At 36.8% G+C, this 21,231-nt stretch overlaps 1 protein-coding gene across 1 annotated transcript in view; it reads right to left on the reverse strand.

Moving 5' to 3' along the window:
- Nucleotides 1–21,231, reverse strand: part of LOC118549013 (phospholipid-transporting ATPase ABCA3-like) — a 191,444-nt gene that overhangs the window by 9,866 nt on the left and 160,347 nt on the right. The window contains exons 26-28 of the mRNA XM_036113189.2: nt 5,393–5,580; nt 4,742–4,912; nt 4,150–4,340 (exon numbers count right to left, since the gene is read on the reverse strand). Of these exons, the coding sequence (XP_035969082.2) occupies nt 4,150–4,340; nt 4,742–4,912; nt 5,393–5,580 (550 nt within the window). The remainder of the gene's footprint in view (nt 1–4,149; nt 4,341–4,741; nt 4,913–5,392; nt 5,581–21,231) is intronic.

The following is a 21,231-nucleotide window of genomic DNA, read 5'->3' on the forward strand; positions in this document are numbered from 1 at the left end:
CTCTACTTGACTGTCTAACTTCCACAAAGGGGCTTTTGCATGTGGGTGACTGTCAAAATTGATGTTCTTTGTGGAGAAGACAGAAAACTCCTATTTGGCCATTTTGATTACATCACTCTATTATTACTTTGAACAAATTTTTGTCTTTTAGATCAAATAAGAATTAGAAAAATTAAAGTTTTCATTTTTATCTTTACTTATTCCTTCTCTGGTGCTCTTTCTTTGTTAATGTAGATCTGAGTTTCTGACCTGTATCATTTTCCTTCTCTCTAAAGAACTTCTTTTAACATATCTTGCAAGGCTGGTCTACTGGCAAAAAATTCCCTCAATTTTTTTCTTTTCTTATCTGGCAAAGTCTTTATTTCTCCTTCACAACAAAGGGTAATTTCTCTAGGTACAGAATTCTATGTTGGTAGTTTTATTTTTCTCAACACTTTAAATATTTCACTTCACTCTTTGCTTGCATTTTTTTTTTAAACGATTTTATTTATTTGAGAGAGAGAGAGAGAGTGAGCATGAATTGGGGAGGGGCAAAGGGAGAGGGAGAAGCAGACTGCTCACTCCCAGGACCCTCAGATCATGACCTGAGCCAAAGGTAGACGCTTAACTGACTGAGCCACCCAGGCACCTGTACTTGCATGGTTTTTGAGGAGAAGTTGGATGTGACTGTTATCTTTGTTTCTCTATAGATAAGGGGTCTTTCTCCTCTGGTTTCTTTCAGGATTTTTTCTTTTTCTGTGATTTTCTCTAGTTGAAAAATGATGTGCCTGGGTGTGGTTTTTTGTTTGTTTTGCACTTATCCTGTTGATGTTCTCTAAGCTTCCTTGATCTGTGGTTTGGTGTTGACATTAATTTGGGGGAGATTCTCAGTCATTATGGTTTCAAATATTTCTTCTGTTTCTCTTTTTTTCTTCTGGTATTCCCATTATACATATGTTACACCTTTTGTAGTTGTCCTACGGTCTGCATGTTTTGTTCTGTTTTTTGTTTTCGTTTTTTTGTTTGTTTGTTTGTTTTTGTTTCCTTTGCTTTTTGTTTTTTCGTGATTCTATTGGTACATCCTCCAGCTCAGAGATTCTTTCCTCAGCCAGGTCCAGTCTACTAATAAGTCCATCAAATGCATTCTTCATTTCTATTATAGTGTTTTTGATCTCCAGCATAATTTTTTGGTTCTTTCTCAGGATTTCCATCTATCTGCTTATATTGCCCATCTGTTCTTACCTGCTGTCTACTGTATCCATTATAGCCCTGGGCATATTAATCATAGTTGTTTTCAGTTACTGGTCTGATAATTCCAACATCCTTGCTGTGTCTGGTTCTAATACTTGTTTTGTCTCTTCAAATTGTGTTTTTTGCCTTTTTGTATGCTTTGTAATTTTTTCTTGATAGCTAGACTTCTTGGGAAAAAGGAAATGCTGTAGTTAGGTCATTAGTAATCTTCCCTAATGTGGTGTTCTGGAGGGGAAGTGTTCTATAGCCTATGTAACTCTCACTCTTTTACGGGGCCTATGCCTCTGGATTGTAAGAGTTTCCCAGCTTTTTTCTCCTCCCTTATGTGGAAAAAGATGGCTGAAGTTGGGTATTTCCCTTCTTCAAGGTCAGTTAGGCTCTGATAATACTCTATCCAGTTGTGTTTAGTTTAACTAGTTTCCTCCTGAGGGCAGGCCTTGTTACAAAGAAAAGAGCTGTCTGGTATACTTCAAAATGATTCCTCTTCCCTTCTCCCTGTGAGAAATATGCAGGGTTTTTCTCTGATATTTACTGTGGTAGTCTGGTTGTAGAAATCCCCCATGATTGCCTTCCCTGGAGTTTTTACCTCTCAGAATTATCCACACAGCACACCTAGCAATTCAGTTACAGTTCAGGGTTTCATATCCTGGCCTGGTTACCACTGTGGTTTCTGCTTGTAAGTCTCCACTCTGGTAAGCCAGGAGTCCCTGTATTTGCCTTTCTCTTTGATCTTGGCTGCAGTGGTTTGCCCTGTTTCATCATCTCTCTTTTAGATTCTAGAAGAGTTTATTGATTTTTCAGTTTGTTCAGCTTTTTAGTTGTTAGGACAGAGTGGCAATTTCCAACCTTCTTACATGCTGGGCTGGAAACCAGAGCATCTGTTCATTTTTGAAAGTCCTTGCTTATTATGGGAATCTTAGGTTAAGCTGCCCAATATTGCTGTGAGTCCAAAGTTTCACCTCCTATCTCAGTACTGGTATTGGAATTTGCTTCAGGCAAATCCACTTTTGCATTTTTAAATTTTTACTATCAAGTTTCAGCTTGATGAGTTTTTCTGTTCTGTTTTGTTTTTTTGAATTGTTCTCATTTTCTTTATGAGTCTAAGAAATCATTAAAAAGCAATTTTACTTAATGTTTCCTGTATGTATTTTTATTTAATAGAAGAAACTTTCTGAGAGTATAATCTGCCATGCTATAAAAAGAGCAACTATTTTCTTTCTTTTCTCCTTTTCTGGATAATGTACATAAATCCAGAAAAGGAGAAAAGAAAGAAATACAACATTTGAAAGACAGCATATATGATACTGTGTGGTTAATTCCATAACTTCAGCACTGCATGCAATAAGCACTCCATAAATCTTTATCATATGAATGAATGATTAAATGAATATTCAGCTGCCCAACAGACATATTTATCTGGATATCTAGGTATAATTGATATAGTTAATACCGAATTAATGATCTTTCCCACATAGTGGTTCCTTCCCTTTCTATTCTTACTGTGACTTCCTTGGTGCAGTCTAATACCATTTACTGCTTTATCATTGTTATAGCCTCCATGTATTTAATCTTGTATCCTGACCATCTGGGCACCACACTATTGATAGAGCGATCACTCAAGCTGGAGACTAAGGAAGTAAAAATTCTTAAAAGTCATACCATGTCTCTGCTTAATGATTCGAATAAAGTAGTGGGAATGGAAGTAAATAGAGCTGGCTGTAAATGACTCTGTACCATGAGCACAGAGAGGCACTTACTGAATTTAGCCACAAAAGCAGAATGATTGTTACACATTGTGTGTTACACATCCAGATTATCTCCTTGAAAGGAGTAAAGGAAGTTTATTATTCTAGTTTGCATTTCATAAGCATTGCCTGTCTCAGGGACCAAGGAAAGGCAGAAGATACATGGTCAAGAGGAAACCTTAAAGAATTATCAAGGGAGGGCACCTGGATGGCTCAGTTGGTTAAGTGTTTGCATTTGGCTCAGGTCACAGTCCCAGGGTCTTGGGATTGAGTCCTGCATCAGGATCTCTGCTTGGCGGGCGTTTGCTTCTCCTTCTCCCTCTACCACTCCCCCCTGCTCGTGCTCTCTCTCTCTCTTTCATGCTCTTTCTCGCAAATAAATAAATAAATAAATAAACAAATAAATAAATCAAACAATCAAATAAAATCTTTTTTTTAAAAGATTTTTAAAATTTATTTATTTGACAGAGAGAGACACAGCGAGAGAGGGAACACAAGCAGGGGGAGTGGGAGAGGGAGAAGCAGGCTTCCCGCAGAGCAGGGAGCCTGATGTGGGACTCGATCCCAGGACCCTGGGACCATGACCTGAGCTGAAGGCAGACGCTTAACGACTGAGCCACCCAGGTGCCCCTCAAATAAAATCTTTTTTTTTTTTTTTTAAAGATTTTATTTATTTATTTGACAGAGAGAGAGAGAGTGAGAGCAGGAACACAAGCAGGGGGAGTGGAAGAGGGAGAGGGAGAAGCAGGCTTCCCGCCGAGCAGGGAGCCCGATGCGGGGCTCGATCCCAGGATCCCGGGATCATGACCTGAGCCGAAGGCAGATGCTTAACAACTGAGCCACCCAGGCGCCCCTCAAATAAAATCTTAAAAAAAGAATTATCAAGGGTAAAAAAAAGGCTTAATCTCAATAATTTAATTCTAGAGGAATACATATGAACAGGTTTGTCGTACTCGTTGATTCCCATAATAGACTGGCGAGAGCCTCTACTATTTTGAGAAAGTATACACTAAGAAATCATGGAGATCATTGGAGAAATGGAGAGATCTCCATGGAGATCATGGAGAAATCATAGAGAAATTATTCCAAATGCAAATGCATAACTAAAAGGTTATGAAGCAGAACAATGTAAAAACTTAACACAGTCATCACAAGGAAGCCCTGCCTACATTACCTGGGAAAGTTGCTGCCATGAATTCTTTGAACGCTTCTAGTTTATCTTCATTGTTTCCAAACTTAATCTTTGCTGTCAGAGTGTATGCATTACCAAACTTGTTCGTGAGGTGCTGAGGACTGCCCAGGCACTTGAACCTCCCCTTTACCATAATGGCCAGTCTGGTACAGAGGGCCTCACATTCTTCCATGCTAAGGGCACAAAGGAGATATGGTTGAAGAGATTGCCTTTCAGCAGGCAAATTCCATATCTCCAAACAGAGCTAAGATGATAAAGTAATAGTTGCGGTAGGAAAGCTTGGTAATGCAGATAATCACCACTGAGACCATATTTTTGAAGAGGAGATCTTAAGATTCAAAGCAGTTGGTTCCTAAATAACAATAGGAAAAGTTCCTTAACTTCCTATCTTCTGTCATTTCTGGACTACTGAATTCAACTGAGGATTCTTGGCATCAGTCAAGAATTAGCCTCTACCTACAGTCTTTCCTATGTAGCTCATATACTTAAGCATTCACTGTCTTTATTTCTGGCTCCACCTAAGGCCCTCCTATACTTTTTTTAACTTTCAACCAAGCTTCCCAAAGGGTCATACCTGTGGGAAGCTATAACGATAGCTTTGCCTCTTCTACACATCCATGTAATTGTGTCCCACAGCAGACGCCTGGCTACTGGGTCTAAGCCAGTAGATGGCTCATCCAGGAAGACAACTGAGGACTTTCCCATTAGGGCAATAGCAGTATTCAGTCTACGTCTGTTTCCTTCACTTTATTGTCAAAGGAGAAAGTAGAGGAGAAAGAAGATAAGGGTACACATGTCATTAATTCATAGGAATTAGCTCATGTATACAGAATGCTGATTTGATATGACTCACAAAGCAGCAGCAAACCCAAGTCCAGATGTATATATCAATTCATTTTCATTGAAATGACTTTTTCCTTGGTAATTTATTTCAGCATCATTATTGGTAAAACAATTTTGTTTTGGGGAAAGAAAAAACAATAAAGAGGTAAGGATGAAGGTACTTTTTTATGAAATGCAAAGTCTACAGCTTATGTCTGCAAAAGGTTAAATTCATATAAGTGGAATCTGCCTCATTCCTGACATCTGAACCCTGACAGGACATTAGGCTATTTCACAGTCATTGCCCCTGTGTGACAGATAGATCAGGTTGAGTTTGCAGGCATTCATTCTACACAGTAGAAACACAAGTAGGCAGTTTAACTGCAACAGCATTATGTCTGACCTGTATATGTGGACAAACTCATCAGCATTTGTTTCCAGGTGCATTGCATACAAAAAGGTTTCCACATACTTGTAAATGTCTGGCTCAGGGACCCCTTGAAGCCTGGCATACATCATCAGCATTTCCTGACCTGTCATGTGGTTGAGCATGGGGTCATCTTGAGGACAGTAGCCAATTCTTGACCTAATCTGAATCAAGAGAGTAATCATAAGAATAGACCCAAGTCAATTATTCCACTGAGCATATAGTTAAATGGATGAGATAGAAAACCTGGTTTTCTAGCCCATGTTGCTAAGAAGGTTTGATACCCAAAGAGCTCCCAACAAGGATTATTTCTTTTCTAGGTGGAACCCACTGTAGTAAGATGTAATACTAACATCTCTAACTGGAATTTTCAACACATATCCAGTGTGTACTCCTATGTACCCAAGACAGAATTTTGTTAGAGGAAGTTGCCTATTTAAATATCATTAGGAAAGAACTCTTCTATTAAATCAATTAAAATAATATATAGGATTTTATTTCCAGTAATGGCCAAGGAACGTCTATCAGGCCAACACTCTCATAGATAAGAATTATATGATATATATCATACATGTGTCTTTATATACATAAAAAATACAAAAATAAACAAGTCAGACAACATCAAACTAAAAAGCTCCTGCACAGCAATGGAAACCATGAATAAAATGAAAGGGTAACCTACTGAATAGGAAAAAATATTTGCAAATGATATATCTGATAAGGGTTTAATATCCAAAATACATAAAAAACTTATACAACTCAATAGCAAACAAACAATCTGATTAAAAAATGGATCTGAACAGATATTTTTTTAAGAAGACATCCAGATGACCAACAGGTACATGAAAAGGTGCTCAGTATCACTAATAATGAGTGAAATACAAACACCTCACACCTATTAGAATGGCTATTATAAAAAAGACAAGAGATAAAAAAATGTTGGTGAGGATGTGGAGAAAAGGGAAACCTGTGCACTGCTGGTGGGAATATATATTGGTACAGCCAGTAGGGAAAACAGTTTGGGGGTTCCTCAAAAGATTAAACATAGAACTACCATATGATCCACTAATTCCATTTCTGGGTATTTATCTGAAGGAAACACAAACACTAACTCAAAAAGATATCTGCACTAACTAAAAAAGGTATCTGCTGTTCATTGCAGCATTGTTTACAATAGCCAAGACATGAAAACATGAGTCCAATGATGATTGAATTGATAAAGAAAATATGGTATATCTATATAATGAAATATTATTCAGCCATAAAAAATATAGAAATTCTGACATTTGTGACAACATGGATGGACCTTAAGGGTATTATGCTACATGAAATAAGTCAGACAGAGAAAGACACAGTATAATCTCACTTATATGTAAACTTTATTTTTAAGTATATTTTTATTTTATATTGTTCAGTTTTAATTTTTCTAGGATCTGAACATTTAAATACCATTGTTCTTATCTGCTCTTTATTTTTTAAAAAAGATTTTATTTATTTATTTGAAAGAGAGTGAGAGCACAAGCAGGGGGAGGGGCAGAGGGAGAGGGAGAAGCAGGCTCTCCCCTGAGCAGGGAGCCCGATGAGGGACTCGATCCCAGGACCCTGGGATCATGACCTGAGCTGAAGGCAGACGCTTAACCGACTGAGCCACCGAGGGTTATCTACTCTTTTAAAAGCTTATGGAACAGCCTCTATGAAGCCATCTGGGACTTTTCTTATTTCATTGAAGAGTGAATCTTTGACAAGTTTATTTCTATAAAAATTGTGAAAGTTTCAGTTTTCTATTTTCTATTTCTTCTGACATCAGTTTTAATATTTTTTTTTGTAGTTAGAAAGTTATGAGTTCCGTTAAAAATTTAAATTTTATTGGGGCACCTGGGTGGCTCAATTGGTTGAGTGTCTGATTCTTGGTTTTGGTTTGGGTCATGATCTCAGGGTCATGGGGTCAAGCCCCACATTAGGCTCTATGCTCATTGTGGAGTCTATTTGTCCCTCTTCCTCTGCTCCTCCACGTGCTCTCTCTCTCTCTCAAATAAAAATTAAATAAAATCTTATAAAAAATTTAAATTTTATTTGCATGGAATTCAAGTGCTTTTTGTTTCTTTTTTTTTTATACTTTGTGTTTCTTATTTATTTTTTTAAAAGTTTTTATTTAAATTCCAGTTAGCGGGGCGCCTGGGTGGCTCAGTCATTAAGCGTCTGCCTTTGGTTCAGGTCATGGTCCTTAGGGTCCTGGGATCCAACCACGCATAGGACGCCCTGCTCAGCGGGAAGCCTGCTTCTCCCTCTCCCACTCCCCCTGCTTGTGTTTCTCACTGTGTCTCTCTTTGTCAAATAAATAAAATCTTTAAAAAAAATAAATTCCAGTGAGTTAACATACAGTGTAATATTAGTTTCAGGTATACAATATAATGATTCAACACTTCTGTATAATACCCAGTGCTCATCACAACAATACACTCCTTAATCCCCATCACCCATTCTCCCACCCACCTCTCCTCTGGTAACCATCAATTTGTTCTCTATAGGTAAGAGTCTGTCTCTTGGTTTGCCTATTTTTTTCCCCTTTGTTCATTTGTTTTGTTTCTTAAATTCCACATATGAGTGAAATCATATGGTATTTGTCTTTCTCTGACTGATTTGTTTTGCTTAGCATAATATTCTCTAGCTCCATCCATGTTGTTGCAAATGGCAAGATTTCATTTTTTATGGCTGAGTAATATTCCATTGTGCACGCTCACACACACACACACACACACACACATCTTTATCCATTCACCATTTGATGGACAGTTGGGCTGTTTCCATAATTTGGCAATTGTAGATAATGTTGCTATGACATCACTGATCCTCAGAGAAATACAAATCAAAACTACAATGAGATACCACCTCACACCTGTCTGAATGGCTAAAATCAACAACACAGGAAACAACAGGTGTTGGCGAGGATGTGGAGAAAGGGGGACCCTTGCACTGCTGGTGGGAATACAAACAGGTGCAGCAACTCTGGAAAACAGTACAGAAGTTGCTCAAAAAGTTAAAAATATGATCCAGTAATTGCACTACTAGGTATTTACCAAAAGAATAGAAGAATACTATTTCAGAGGGATACATGCACTCCAATGTTTATAGCAGCATTAACTTATCATTTTTTTGAAAGTATTTATATCTCCTTTTGTGGGGGCAGGTTTACCCATTTCTTTATTTTTATGAAGTTCTAGTTGTCTTGATTTAATTGTTGGTTAGCTGGCTTTATATTTTTAGTTATTAATTTATGTACTTGTGTACATTTTTATATATTTTCCTTCCATTCATTTTTTTAACGAGTCATGTGTTCCAGTTGTTTCTTTTTCTTTCTTTTTTTTTTTTTTTTAAAGATTTTATTTATTTGACAGAGAGAGACACAGCGAGAGAGGGAACACAAGCAGGGGGAGTGGGAGAGGGAGAAGCAGGCTTCCCGCCGAGCAGGGAGCCTGATGTGGGGCTCGATCCCAGGACACTATGATCATGACCTGAGCCGAAGGCAGACGCTTAACGACTGAGCCACCCAGGTGCCCCTCTTTTTCTTTTTTTTTAAGATTTCATTTATTTATATGATAAAGAGAGAGAGCACAAGCGGGCGGACAGAGAGGGAGAAGCAGGCTCCCTGCCGGGCCGGAAGCCCGACTCTGGGCTCAATCTTAGGATGCTGAGATCATGACCTGAGCCAAAGGCAGATGCTTAACTGACTGAGACATCCAGGCACCCCTTTTTTTTCTTTCTTACTGAAATGAGTGTATAATGTATATACACATTATTCTCCCAGTAGTTGTTTATTGCGTCTCATAGTTTCTGATAAATAATATTTTCATTATTTTCTAGAAATTTTTGTGATTCTTGATTGAAAGCAAGAATCACCTAAAATTATTTTTTAAATTTCAAAAGGGGTAGGGGGCGCCTGGCTGGCTCAGTTGGTGAAGTGTGTGACTCTTGATCTCAGGGTAGTGAGTTTAAGACCCATGTCAGGTGTAGAGATTAATTACAAAGAAAAAAATAATCTTTAAGAAATTTCAAAAGGGAGGGAGGGTGTTTTCATATTCTGATTTTGTTTTTTCTTGTTTTATTCAGTTACAATCAGAGAACATATATGTATTTTTAAATGTATGCAAAAATGGTCATATTCATAAATGAATTATTTTTGAAGGATATAGAATTAGACAGATATTGATCATGTTTACCAAATTGACTTTATCACTTATGTATTCTTTGTCCATGTTTATTCTCTACTGACATAATCTATCTTGGACTAAAAGAAGAGAATTAAACATCTCATGTATTATATGGTTTTTTTTTCTCATATCTCCTGTAATTTCTGCCTTACAGAGGTTGCCTGTCATTTGGTACAGAAATATTCATAACTTTTCTATCTCGATTATAAATGTTACATTTTAGTATTAATGCCTTTTTTTTTGGTAACTTTTGATGCTCTTAGGTTTGAATTCCACCTTGTTTTATATTAAGGCTGAGACTCCTAATTTCATACTCTTCCCATTTTATTTTCAATATTTCTGAATCATTGCATAAGGAGTGTCTTGAGGTTAGCATGAATTTGACTTTTATTTGGAATTGCAATTTTAAAATCTTTTTTTACAATGGGTGGTTTAGATCTATTTATATTTATTTATATGACTGGGATTTATTCCCTTTTTTTCATTCCAGTATTTACAAAGGTTTGTATTGTTCTAATGGTATCTTTTATAAATAACTATTTATATATCTTTTTATATCTTTGAAATTTATTGAGACTTGCCTTAATCAACATACGAGCAGTTCTACTAAATAAATATTCCTGTGTATATGAAAAAATATCATCATTCTTTAGTTGTTGGGTATACAATGCTTTATATATTTCTTTAGATTTAGTCTACTAATTGTTTTATTCAAACATTATACAGCATTAATGATTTTTAATGTCCTTTTTCTATCACAATGAGAGAGAAATATGTTAAAATTATCTACTGTGACCATGAATGTCTATTTCTTCTTGAATTCCTTCTCCTTTTTATGCTTTATATATTTTGAGACTATATTCTTAGACACCTAACATTTTTAACTGGCTTTTTGATAAAAATTATGTAGTTACACTTTTCTAATGCTAGTAATGATTTCTGCTATAAAGTTTTACCTAATATTAATATAGCTATCCCTGTTCTTTTGATTAGTATGAGCACAGCATATCTTTTTCTCTTCATTTACTTTCAAACTTTCCTTATGTTTTAAAATATGCCCATTGTAAGGAGGATATAGTTTAAATTTTCTTTCTTTATTTTTATCCAACTGTCAATCTTTGCCCTTTTACTGTAACATTGAATTCTCTTATTCTGAAAATCATCACTTATATATGTGCATTTATTTATTTATTTATTTATTTTGCGTGTGAATTTATTTTTTCTTTTTATTTTAGGAGAGGGAGAGAGAGAGGATCCTAAGCAGGCTTCATACTCAGTGCAGAGCCCAATATGGGGCTCAATCTCACGACCCTAAGATCATGACCTGAGCTGAAATCAAGAGTTGGACACCCAAATGACTGAGCCACCCAGGTCCCCCAAAACTACCTTTACTTTTAAAGGATAGTTTTGCTGGATATAAAAGTCTGATCTCACTTCTGAATATTGATGTAAACTCCTAAAAAAATAACTATAGAAATTCAGCAGTCTCCTGATACAATCTCTTAGGAACAACTGGAATTTATTTCAGGGTGCAATGATGGATTAATATCAGAAAATTTATATAAGTTTATCCTATTAACAGATACAAGGAAAAAATAGTATAACTTTCTTCGTAGATGGTGAAAATGTATTTGACATAATTTAATACTCAAAAGCACTCAAAAATGAAAATAAATGACTACTTTCTTAACATGATTCATCTAACAGGAAATCTATCTTGGACACATATGGTATCCTAGGCAAGACATAAACAATTCTTATAGACTAGGAACAATAATTAAACACGGCACCTCCTTAACTGTGGTGGAACAAGATTGAAATATGACCACTCCATAACTTTGTCTGAAATGAGACAGAAACAAGGATATTCTCCAATCACAAAAATAACTAAGCAACTCTCTCCTCTGGCTAACATATGTGATTGCTGCTTTTATTTTTCTAATGACATCTCTAACCTTGCTTTAATCTTTCTGCCTCTGGCTGGAAATACCAATAATCACTAATTTCCCATACTTCTTGACAGCTTCCAATCTCTGATTCTTTCTAATTCCCAGCACAAACCCAAATCTTGTAATAATCCCCTCTCCTCTTACTGAGACCCCTCTAGTTCCTCTGTTGTGCATTTCCCTTTGCTGCAGTTAGGTAAATAAACTTAATATTTTTGACTACAGGTAAGTTTCTTTTTTTTAATTTAAAGATTGTATTTATTTGAGAGAGCAAGAGAGTGAGCATGAGCAGGGGGAGAGGCTGAGGGAGAGAGAAAGGGAGAAACAGATCCCCCACTGAGCAGGGAGCCCGACTCAGGGCTCTACCCCAGACCCTGGGATCATGACCTGAGCCGAAGGCAGATGCTTAACTGACTGAGCCACCCAGGCGCCCTTACAGGTGTGTTTCTAGTGATCTTTGGCTAATGAGTTTTACTCTAACAATGACTAGGAATCAAGTGGCTATAAGAGAGAAAGAGTGATATATTTACTTAACTAAACATTTTTGCAGGACAAAAACAGTATGAGCCAAGTCAAGAAGCAAACACAAAATATATTTGAAACTCATATTGCAGAAAATGATAATATATGAAGAACTCAAAAATAAAGAAAAATGTCAATAATTTAAAGATGTATAAAGGATGTAAATAGACTATTCATAGGAAAGGAAATGCAAAAGACTTTTAAACATATAAAAAGCTGGGATGATGTCAGCAAGATGGTGGAATAGGAAGCTCCTCACTTTCCCTCTCCATGGATGCACCAAATAAACAGATGCGTATGGTTCAAATACTTCTGAGAGAAATACAGAAAAAATTAAGACACTCCTACATGTTGGGTGACAGAAAATACCCACATCAAAATGGGTAGGAAAAGCTGAGAAACACTTGTTCCATATATCCTACTCCTAGCATAGTGCCTTACAGTTAGGAGGGAATCCCAACTTCTAGCCTCTCCCTGAGGAGTGAAAGCTTCGGGTCACACATCTTTTTATTTATTTATTTATTTTTAACTAAAACCTGAAGAATGGAGAGAAGTTAGCCAACTAAGACAGAGGGGAAGTCATTGTGACCTTAGTAAGTGTGGTTGCTAAGTTGGAAGTCACCCTATAAGAAGTAAACATTTTTGTTTGTTTTAAGTTTACTTTTTGGTAATCTGTACACCCAATGTGGGACTTAAACTCACAACCTAGAGAGAAGAGTCACATGCTCCACCACCTGAGCTAGGTAGGCACCCAGGGCCACATATCTAATTCCTCAACTTCTATGCCTGCCACCTAAGGGACTGGATCACAAATTACCCAGCTCTGAGAGCTGGCATGGCTTGACATTTATTTGTCTCCAGGACCACAGAAAGCAAAGATGTTTTTTATTTTATTTTATTTTTAAAATTTATTTTATTTTAGTTTTTATTTTAATTCCAGTTAGTTAACATACAGTGTTATATTAGTTTCAGGTGTACAGTGTAGTAATTCAACAGTTCCATACATCACCTGGTGCTCATCAGGACAAGGGTACACCTTAATCTCCATCACCTGTTTGAGCCACTTCCCCACCCCCAACTCCCCTTTGGTAACCATCAGATTGTTCTCTATAATTAAGAGTCAAGGAGGTGATTTTATTTATTTTTTATTTTTATTTTTTTATTTATTTTTATGTTTTTTTTAAGATTTTATTTTTTTATTTGAGAGAGAGAGAATGAGAGAGAGCACATGAGAAGGGGGAGGGTCAGAGGGAGAAGCAGACTCCCTGCTGAGCAGGGAGCCCGATGCGGGACTCGATCCCAGGACCCCGGGATCATGACCTGAGCTGAAGGCAGACGCTTAATGACTGAGCCACCCAGGCACCCCAAGGAGGTGATTTTAAATAAGCATGTAATCATTTGCTGTGGCTATACACTCAGGCTCAGTGCAGAGGGAAAGGGGAAAAACATCTTGTTCCCATAGTCTCCCTGTAATGGGTTAGACTGAAAATTTCCCAACTGCTGCCTGAGAGTTGTGCTTCCACTTAGTCTGCATTTGGGAGCTTAGAGGACAGGTAATTAGTAGTCTTTCAGGAGCCTGAATGAGCATGCAGGCATTTCCTGTGCCTTCTCTCTATGGCTTCCTCTAATGATAAAATCAAGTTTCTAGCTTCTCTGTGAAAGGAATTTGTCCACATATCTAGCACCCCAACTTTTACAGCTGCCACCTATGGAACTGGCTTCTAAATCAGCTAACTCTCGAGCTAATGGTCTTCAGCATTTGCTAGTCCCCTAGGACCACAGAGAACAAAGAGGTGGCTTTAAATAGGCACACAAGCACTCCCAGCAGCTATTCCCCCTGGCTAGGGACAGAGAGAGCAGGCAAAAGCACCCAGTTATTTGTTTCTCCCTAAAAGGGGCTAGACTGTGTACCTAACATTCCAACTTTCCCAGTTGCTGCCTGAAGATTAGGATTCTAATTATCTTGCATCTAGGAGCTGATGGGGCAGGCACTTTGTAGTACTCCAAGAGCCTGAATAGGGTGTGCACCTTTCCCCTGCCTTCAGAGCACTGATGAAACTTGGCATAACCTAATCTCCCAGGGACCACTAAGAACAAAGATGGCAGTTTGGACAAGGACAAAGGTTGGAGAGGCACCCATATCTCTAGCTGGGCTGATTGGCAAGGGTTATCTCTTATTAGCTTCCACAAGCCCAGTCTGTTAAGACTAGGAGAGATAGCTGTTTTATATAATGGGTAGAAAACAATTCAAAGAGCCAAGGAAAATGAAGAACAAGAAATAAAAGAACAAAAAAGGAACAAGATAAATCTCCAGAAACTGACCCTAATGGGATGGAGATAAATGATTTACCTGACAGAGAATTCAAAATAATGGTCATAAAGATGCTCACTGAGGTCAGGAGAGCAGTACATGAACAAAGTGAGAATTTCAACAAAGAGATAAAATATTAAAAATATGAAACATAAATCACAGAGGTGAAGAATCTGATAACTGAACTGAAAATTCAACAACAGGGATCAACATCAGACCAAATGACATACAAGAAAGGATCAGTGAACTCAAAGACAAGCCAGTGGGAATCATCCAGAGAAGAAGAAAGAATGAAAAAGAGGGATGATAATTTAAGGGATTTATGAGATACCACCAAGTGTACCGATATTTGCACTATGGGAGTCCCAGAAAACAGAGAGGCAGAGAAGGGGCAGAAAGTTTATTCAAAGAAATAATGGCCAGCTTTTCCATGCAAGCCAGAGAGGAGATACTGTCATAACTTAAAGGAAAACTTTCATAATGTCTGGAGCCCTTGATGTCCTGCAAATGAAGAAGGAGGATGTGGCACCAACTTTGACTTCCAAATGGAGCAGAACATCTACAAAAGGAAAAGTGATAGCATCTATATCATAAATCTTAAGAGAACCTGAGAAGTTCCTGCTGACAGCTCATGCCAATGCTGCCACTGAAAACCTGGCTGATGTCAGTGTCTTACCCTCTAGGAATACTGGCCAGCAAGCTGTGCTGAAGTTTGCTCCTGCCACTGAGAACTTTTCCCCTAAGGTCAGGAACACGACAGGGATGTCCACTCTCACCACTTTTGTTCAACATAGTACTAGAAGTCCTACCCTCATCAACCAGAGAACAAAAAGCAATAAAAGGCATCCAAATTGGCAAAGAAGAAGGCAAACTCTCACTCTTCAATGAAGGCATGATACTCCAAGTGGAAAACCCAAAAAGACTCCACTCAAAAATTGCTAGATCTCATACAGGAATTCAGCAGTGTGGCAGGATACAAAATCAATGCACAGAAATCAGGTGCATGTCTATACACTAACAACGTAACTGAAGAAAGAGAAATTAAGGAATTGATCCCATTTACAATAGCACCAAAACCCATAAGATACCTAGGAATAAACCTAACCAAAGAAGTAAAGGATCTGTACTCTGAAAACTATAGAACACTTATGAAAGAAATTGAGGAAGACACAAAGAAAAGGAAAGACATTCCATGCTCATAGATTGGAAGAACAAATATTGTGAAAATGTCTATGCTACCCAAAGCAATCTATACATTCAATGCAATTCCTATCAAAATACCATCAACATTTTTCACAGAGCTGGAACAAACAACCCTAAAATTCATATGGAGGCAGAAAAGACCCGGAATAGCCAAAGGAATGTTGAAAAAGAAAACCAAAGCTGGAGGCATTACAATTTTGGACTTCAAGCTGTATTACAAAGCTGTAATCATCGAGACAGTATGGTAATGGCATAAAAACAGACACATAGATCAATGGAACAGAATAGAGAACCCAGAAATGGACCCTCAGCTCTCTGGTTAACTAAGCTTTGACAAAGCAGGAAAAAATATCCAGTGGAAAAAAGACAGCCTCTTCAATAAATGGTGCTGGGCAAATTGGACAGCCACATGTAGAAGAATGAAACTGGACCACTTTCTTATACCATACACTAAAATAAACTCAAAATGAATGAAAGACCTCAATGTGAGACAGGAATCCATCAAAATCCTAGAGGAAGAACACAGGCAGCAACCTCTTTGACTTCAGCCACAGCAAGTTCTTGCTAGACATGTCTTCAAAGGCAAGGGAAACAAAAGCAAAAATGAACTATTTGCACCTCATCAAGATATAAAGCTTTTGCACAGCAAAAGAAACAGTCAACAAAACTAAAAGGCAACCTACAGAATGGGAGAAGATATTTTCAAATGTCTTATCAGACAAAGGGCTAGTACCCAAAATCTATAAAGAACTTCTCAAACTTAATACCCCAAAACCCAAAAAATCCAGTCAAGAAATGAGCAGAAGTCATGAATAGACATTTTTCCAAAGAAAACATACAAATGGCCAACAGACAGATGAAAAAAGGCTCCACATCACAACAGGGAAATACAAATCAAAACCACAATGAAATACCACCTCACACCAGTCAGAATGGCTAAAATTAACAAGTTAGGAAACAACAGATGTTGGCGAAGATGTGGGAAAAGGGGAACTGTCTCACATGGTTGGTGGGAATGGGGCTGGTGCAGCCAGTCTGGAAAACAGAATGGAGCTTCCTCAAAAAAGTTTAAAAAAGAGCTACCCTATGACCCAGCAATTGCACTACTAGGTATTTATCCAAAGGATACAAACATAGTGATTTGAAGGGGCACATGTACTTCAATGTTTATAGCAGCAGTGTCCACAATAACTATCTATGGAAAGAGCCCAGATGTCCATTGACAGATGAATGAATAAAGAAGATACACACATACATACAATGAAATATTACTCAGCCATCAAAAAGAACAAACTCTTGCCATTTGCAATGACATGGACAGAACTAGAGGGTATTATGCTAAGTGAAATAAGTCAGTCAGAGAAAGACAAATACGATATGATTTCACTCATATATGGACTTTGAGAAACAAAATGGATGAACATAGGGGAAGGGAAGGAAAAATAAAATAAGATGAAAGCAGAGAGGGAGACAAAACATAAGAGACTCTTTTTTAAAAAAATTTTTATTGTTATGTTAATCACCATACATTACATCATTAGTTTTTGATGTAGTATTCCATGATTCATTGTTTGTGCATAACACCCAGTGCTCCATGCAGAATGTGCCCTCATAAGAGACTCTTAACTATAGGAAACAAATGGTTGCTGGAGGGGGGGTGGGTGGGGGGATGGGGTAACTGGGTGATAGGCATTAAGCAGGACACTTGATGGAATGAGCAAGTGATGAATCACTAAATTTTATGTCTCGAACTAATAGTACACTATATGTTAATTAAATTGAATTTAAATAAGAAAAAGAGAGTTAACAGTTCTTTTTTAAAAAGATTTATTTATTCATGTGTATGTATGTGAGAGAGAGATAGAGAGAGAACGGGGGGGGGGGGGGAGGGTCAGAGGGAGAGAATTTCCAAGCATACTCCCCGTTGACTGGGGAGCCACACACAGGACTCCATCTCATAATCCATGAGATCATGACCCATGCTGAAACCAAGAATTAGACGCTCAACTGACTGAACCACCCAGGCGCCCTGAAATTTAAGAGTTCTTGTGCAATTTATCACAAGGTATTATAAGCTTAAAATAGACATAAGATATTTTATGTAAACCCCTTGGTAAACACAAAGAAAATAGCAATAGAAGTTATACACATAAAGAGAAAGGAGTCAAAACCTATCAATACAAAACAACAACAACAAAACACAAGGGAAAACAGCAAAACAGAAAAAGAGGGACAAAATAACTACAAAACTGACAGATAATTTACAAAGTGGCAATAGTAAATCCTCTATCAATAATCATTTTAAATGTAAATGGACTAAGTCCCCAATAAAAAGACACAGAGTAGCTGAATGCATAAATAACCAGAATCCAACTGTTGTTATCCACAATAAACTCATATTAGATTCAAAGACACACATAGGCTGGATGTGAAGGGATGGAAAAAGATATTCCATGCAAATTGTAACCAAAATATAGCAGGAATGGTAATACTAATCAGACAAAGTAAACTTTAAAGCTAAAGCACTGGGTGTTATACGCAACTAATGAATTGTTGAACACTACATCAAAAACTAATGATGTACTATATGTTGGCTAACTGAATATAATAAAAAAAGAATAGTTTCAGGAAAAAATATAAAATCTTTAAAAAAATAAAGCAAAAATTATCTCTAGAGACATGGAAGGTCATTACATAATGGTAAAAGGGTCAAATCAACAGGAATATGTAACATTTGTAAATATATATGCACCCAACGTCAGAATACCTAAGTATATAAAGAAAATATTAACAGTTCCAAAGGAGGAATTGACAGCAATAGAATAATAGTAAGAGATTTCAATACCCCACCTTTAATACTGGATAGAACTTCTAGATAGTAAATCAACAAAAAACAGTAGACTTGAACAACACTATGGACCAAATGGACCTAACAGACACATACAGAACTTTCCACCCAACAGCAGAAGAACATACATTCTTGTCATGTGCACATAGAACATTCTCCAGGAAAGATCCACATATTAGGTCACCAAAAAAGTCTTAATAAATTTGAGAAGATTGAAATCATACCATGTATCTTTTCTGACCATAGTGGAATGAAACTAGAAGTCTGTAACAACAACAAAACAGGAAAATTCACAAATATGTGGAAACTAAAAAACACACTCTTGAATAATCACTGGATGAAAGATAAAATGAAAAGGGAATTTAAAATATATCTTTTTTTTAAAAAGATTTTATTTATTTGATACAGAGAGAAATAGCGAGAGCGGGAACACAAGCAGGGGGAGCAGGAGAGGGAGAAGCAGGCTTCCGGTGGAGCAGGGAGCCCGATGCAGGCCTGCATCCCAGGATGCTGGGATCATGACCTGAGCCCAAGGCAGACGCTTAACGACTGACCCACCCACGCGCCCCGGGAATTTAAAATATATCTTGAGACTAAGGAAAATTAAAAACAACTCATCAAAACTTATAGGATACAGCAAAGCAGTACTAAGAAAAACATTTAAGTAATGAACACATATATTTAAAAAGAAAAGAGATCTCAAATAAACACCCTAACTTTATACTCGAAGGAACTAGAAGAAGTGAAACCTAAGGTTAGCAGAAGTAAAAATAATAAAGATCTGGAGAAATGAAAAAGAATAGAAAAAAATCAATGAAACTAAAAGTTAGTTTTGAAACAATAAACAAAATCAGTAAGACTAAGAAAAAAGAGAAAAGACATAAATAAAATCAGAAATGAAAGCAGAGATATTACAAAGGGTATTTCAGATACAACAATGATTATAAGGGACTATCAGGACCAAATATATTGAACATATTGTATAACCTAGAAAAATGGATCAATTCCTAGAAAAATACACTTGCCAAGACTGAATTAAGAAGAAATAGAAAGCCCAAAGAGACCTAATAAGTAAGGAGATTAAAATAGTAATCAAAATCTTCCCAATGAAGAAAAGCCCAGGACCAGATGGCTTCATGGCTGAATTCTACCAAACATTCAAAGAGTTAGTACTAATCATTCTTAAATTTCTCTAAAAAATTCAAGAGGAAGGAATACTTCCAAACTCATTTTCTGAGGCCAGCCTCACCCTGAGACCAAAACCACAAAAAGACACTAAAAGAAAAAAAAAAACCAAAAAAAAACTATAGGCCAATATCTCTGATGAACATAGATGCAAAATCCTCAATAAAATACTAGCAAACCAAATTGAACAACACATCAAAAAGATTATATATTTTGAGCAAATGAAATTTATTGCTGGGATGCAAAGTTGATTAATTTTTTATTTTTTAAAATATTTTTAAAATTTAAATTCAATTAATTAAAATATAATGTATTAGTTTCAGAGGTACAGGTCCATGATTCATCAGTCTTATATAATACCCAGTGCTCATTACATCACATGCCCTCCTTAATGTCCATCACCCAGTTACCCCATCCCTTCATCCCCCTCCCCTCCATCAACCCTCAGTGTGTTTCCTATGATTAAGAGTCTCTGTTAAATAAATAGATAAAATCTTAAAAAAAAAATTAAAAAAAAAGAGTCTCTTATGGTTTGTCTCCCTCTCTTCCCCTATGGTCCTCTGTTTTGTTCCTTAAATTCCACATATCAGTGAGATCATTTGATAATTGTCGTTCTTTGATTGACTAATTTCGCTTAGCATAATACCCTCTAGTTCCATCCACATTGTTGCAAATGGCAAGATTTGATTTTTTTGGATGGCTGCGTAATATTTCATTGTATATATTTATATATACCACATCTTCTTTATCCATTCATTTGCTAGGAGAGTAGCTTTCAGGTACTCTCATTACATAAAAAAAAAAAAGGTTAGGTGAGGAGAAGACGTGTTGATTAGCTTGTCTAAAGTAACCATTATATATATATATGCCATCATGTTGTACACCTTTATTATATAAAATTTTTCTTTAAAATGTTATGCAGGGGCACCTGGGTGGCTCAGTCGTTAAGTGTCTGTCTTCGGCTCAGGTCAGGATCCCAGGGCCCTGGGATCGAGCCCTGCATCAGGCTTCCTGTTCAGCTGGAAGCCTGCTTCTCCTTCTCCAACTCCCCCTGCTTGTGTTCCCTCTCTCGCTATCTCTCTCTCTGTCAAATAAATAAAATAAATAAAAATCTTAAATTATGCAACCTCACTTATAATAAGAGAAAAATTAAAACTATACCAAAGATGAAAAAATCTACCAGACTGGCAAAAATCCAAGAGTTGATCGTATACTCTGTTGTGGTTGGTTTATGGAAATAGGCATTTGCAAAAATTGCTTGTATAAACATATATAGATTTGTATAATTTGTATAAACATATATGGAAAGCACTTCAGCAAGATCCAGAAGATTGTGTGTAATAATGTTCCATTTTGTGTAGTAAAATGGAAGATAGATCATTATATTTTATTGAGGATGCATAAAGTATATGTAGTGTGATAAAAGTGTTGTTTTTTTTTTTTCCTGTGGGAAGGGATGAAGGAAAGGTGGGTAGGAGAGGGAATTAGACTCACTTGTATACCTTTTTATATTGTTTTGATTTATGGTTCATTTGACTGAATACCCTCTTTTCTCAGAGAGCTCCTGTTGCTATGTATTTTAAACTTCTTAC

Source organism: Halichoerus grypus, chromosome 6, assembly GCF_964656455.1.
Source record: "Halichoerus grypus chromosome 6, mHalGry1.hap1.1, whole genome shotgun sequence".
NCBI lineage: Eukaryota > Metazoa > Chordata > Mammalia > Carnivora > Phocidae > Halichoerus > Halichoerus grypus.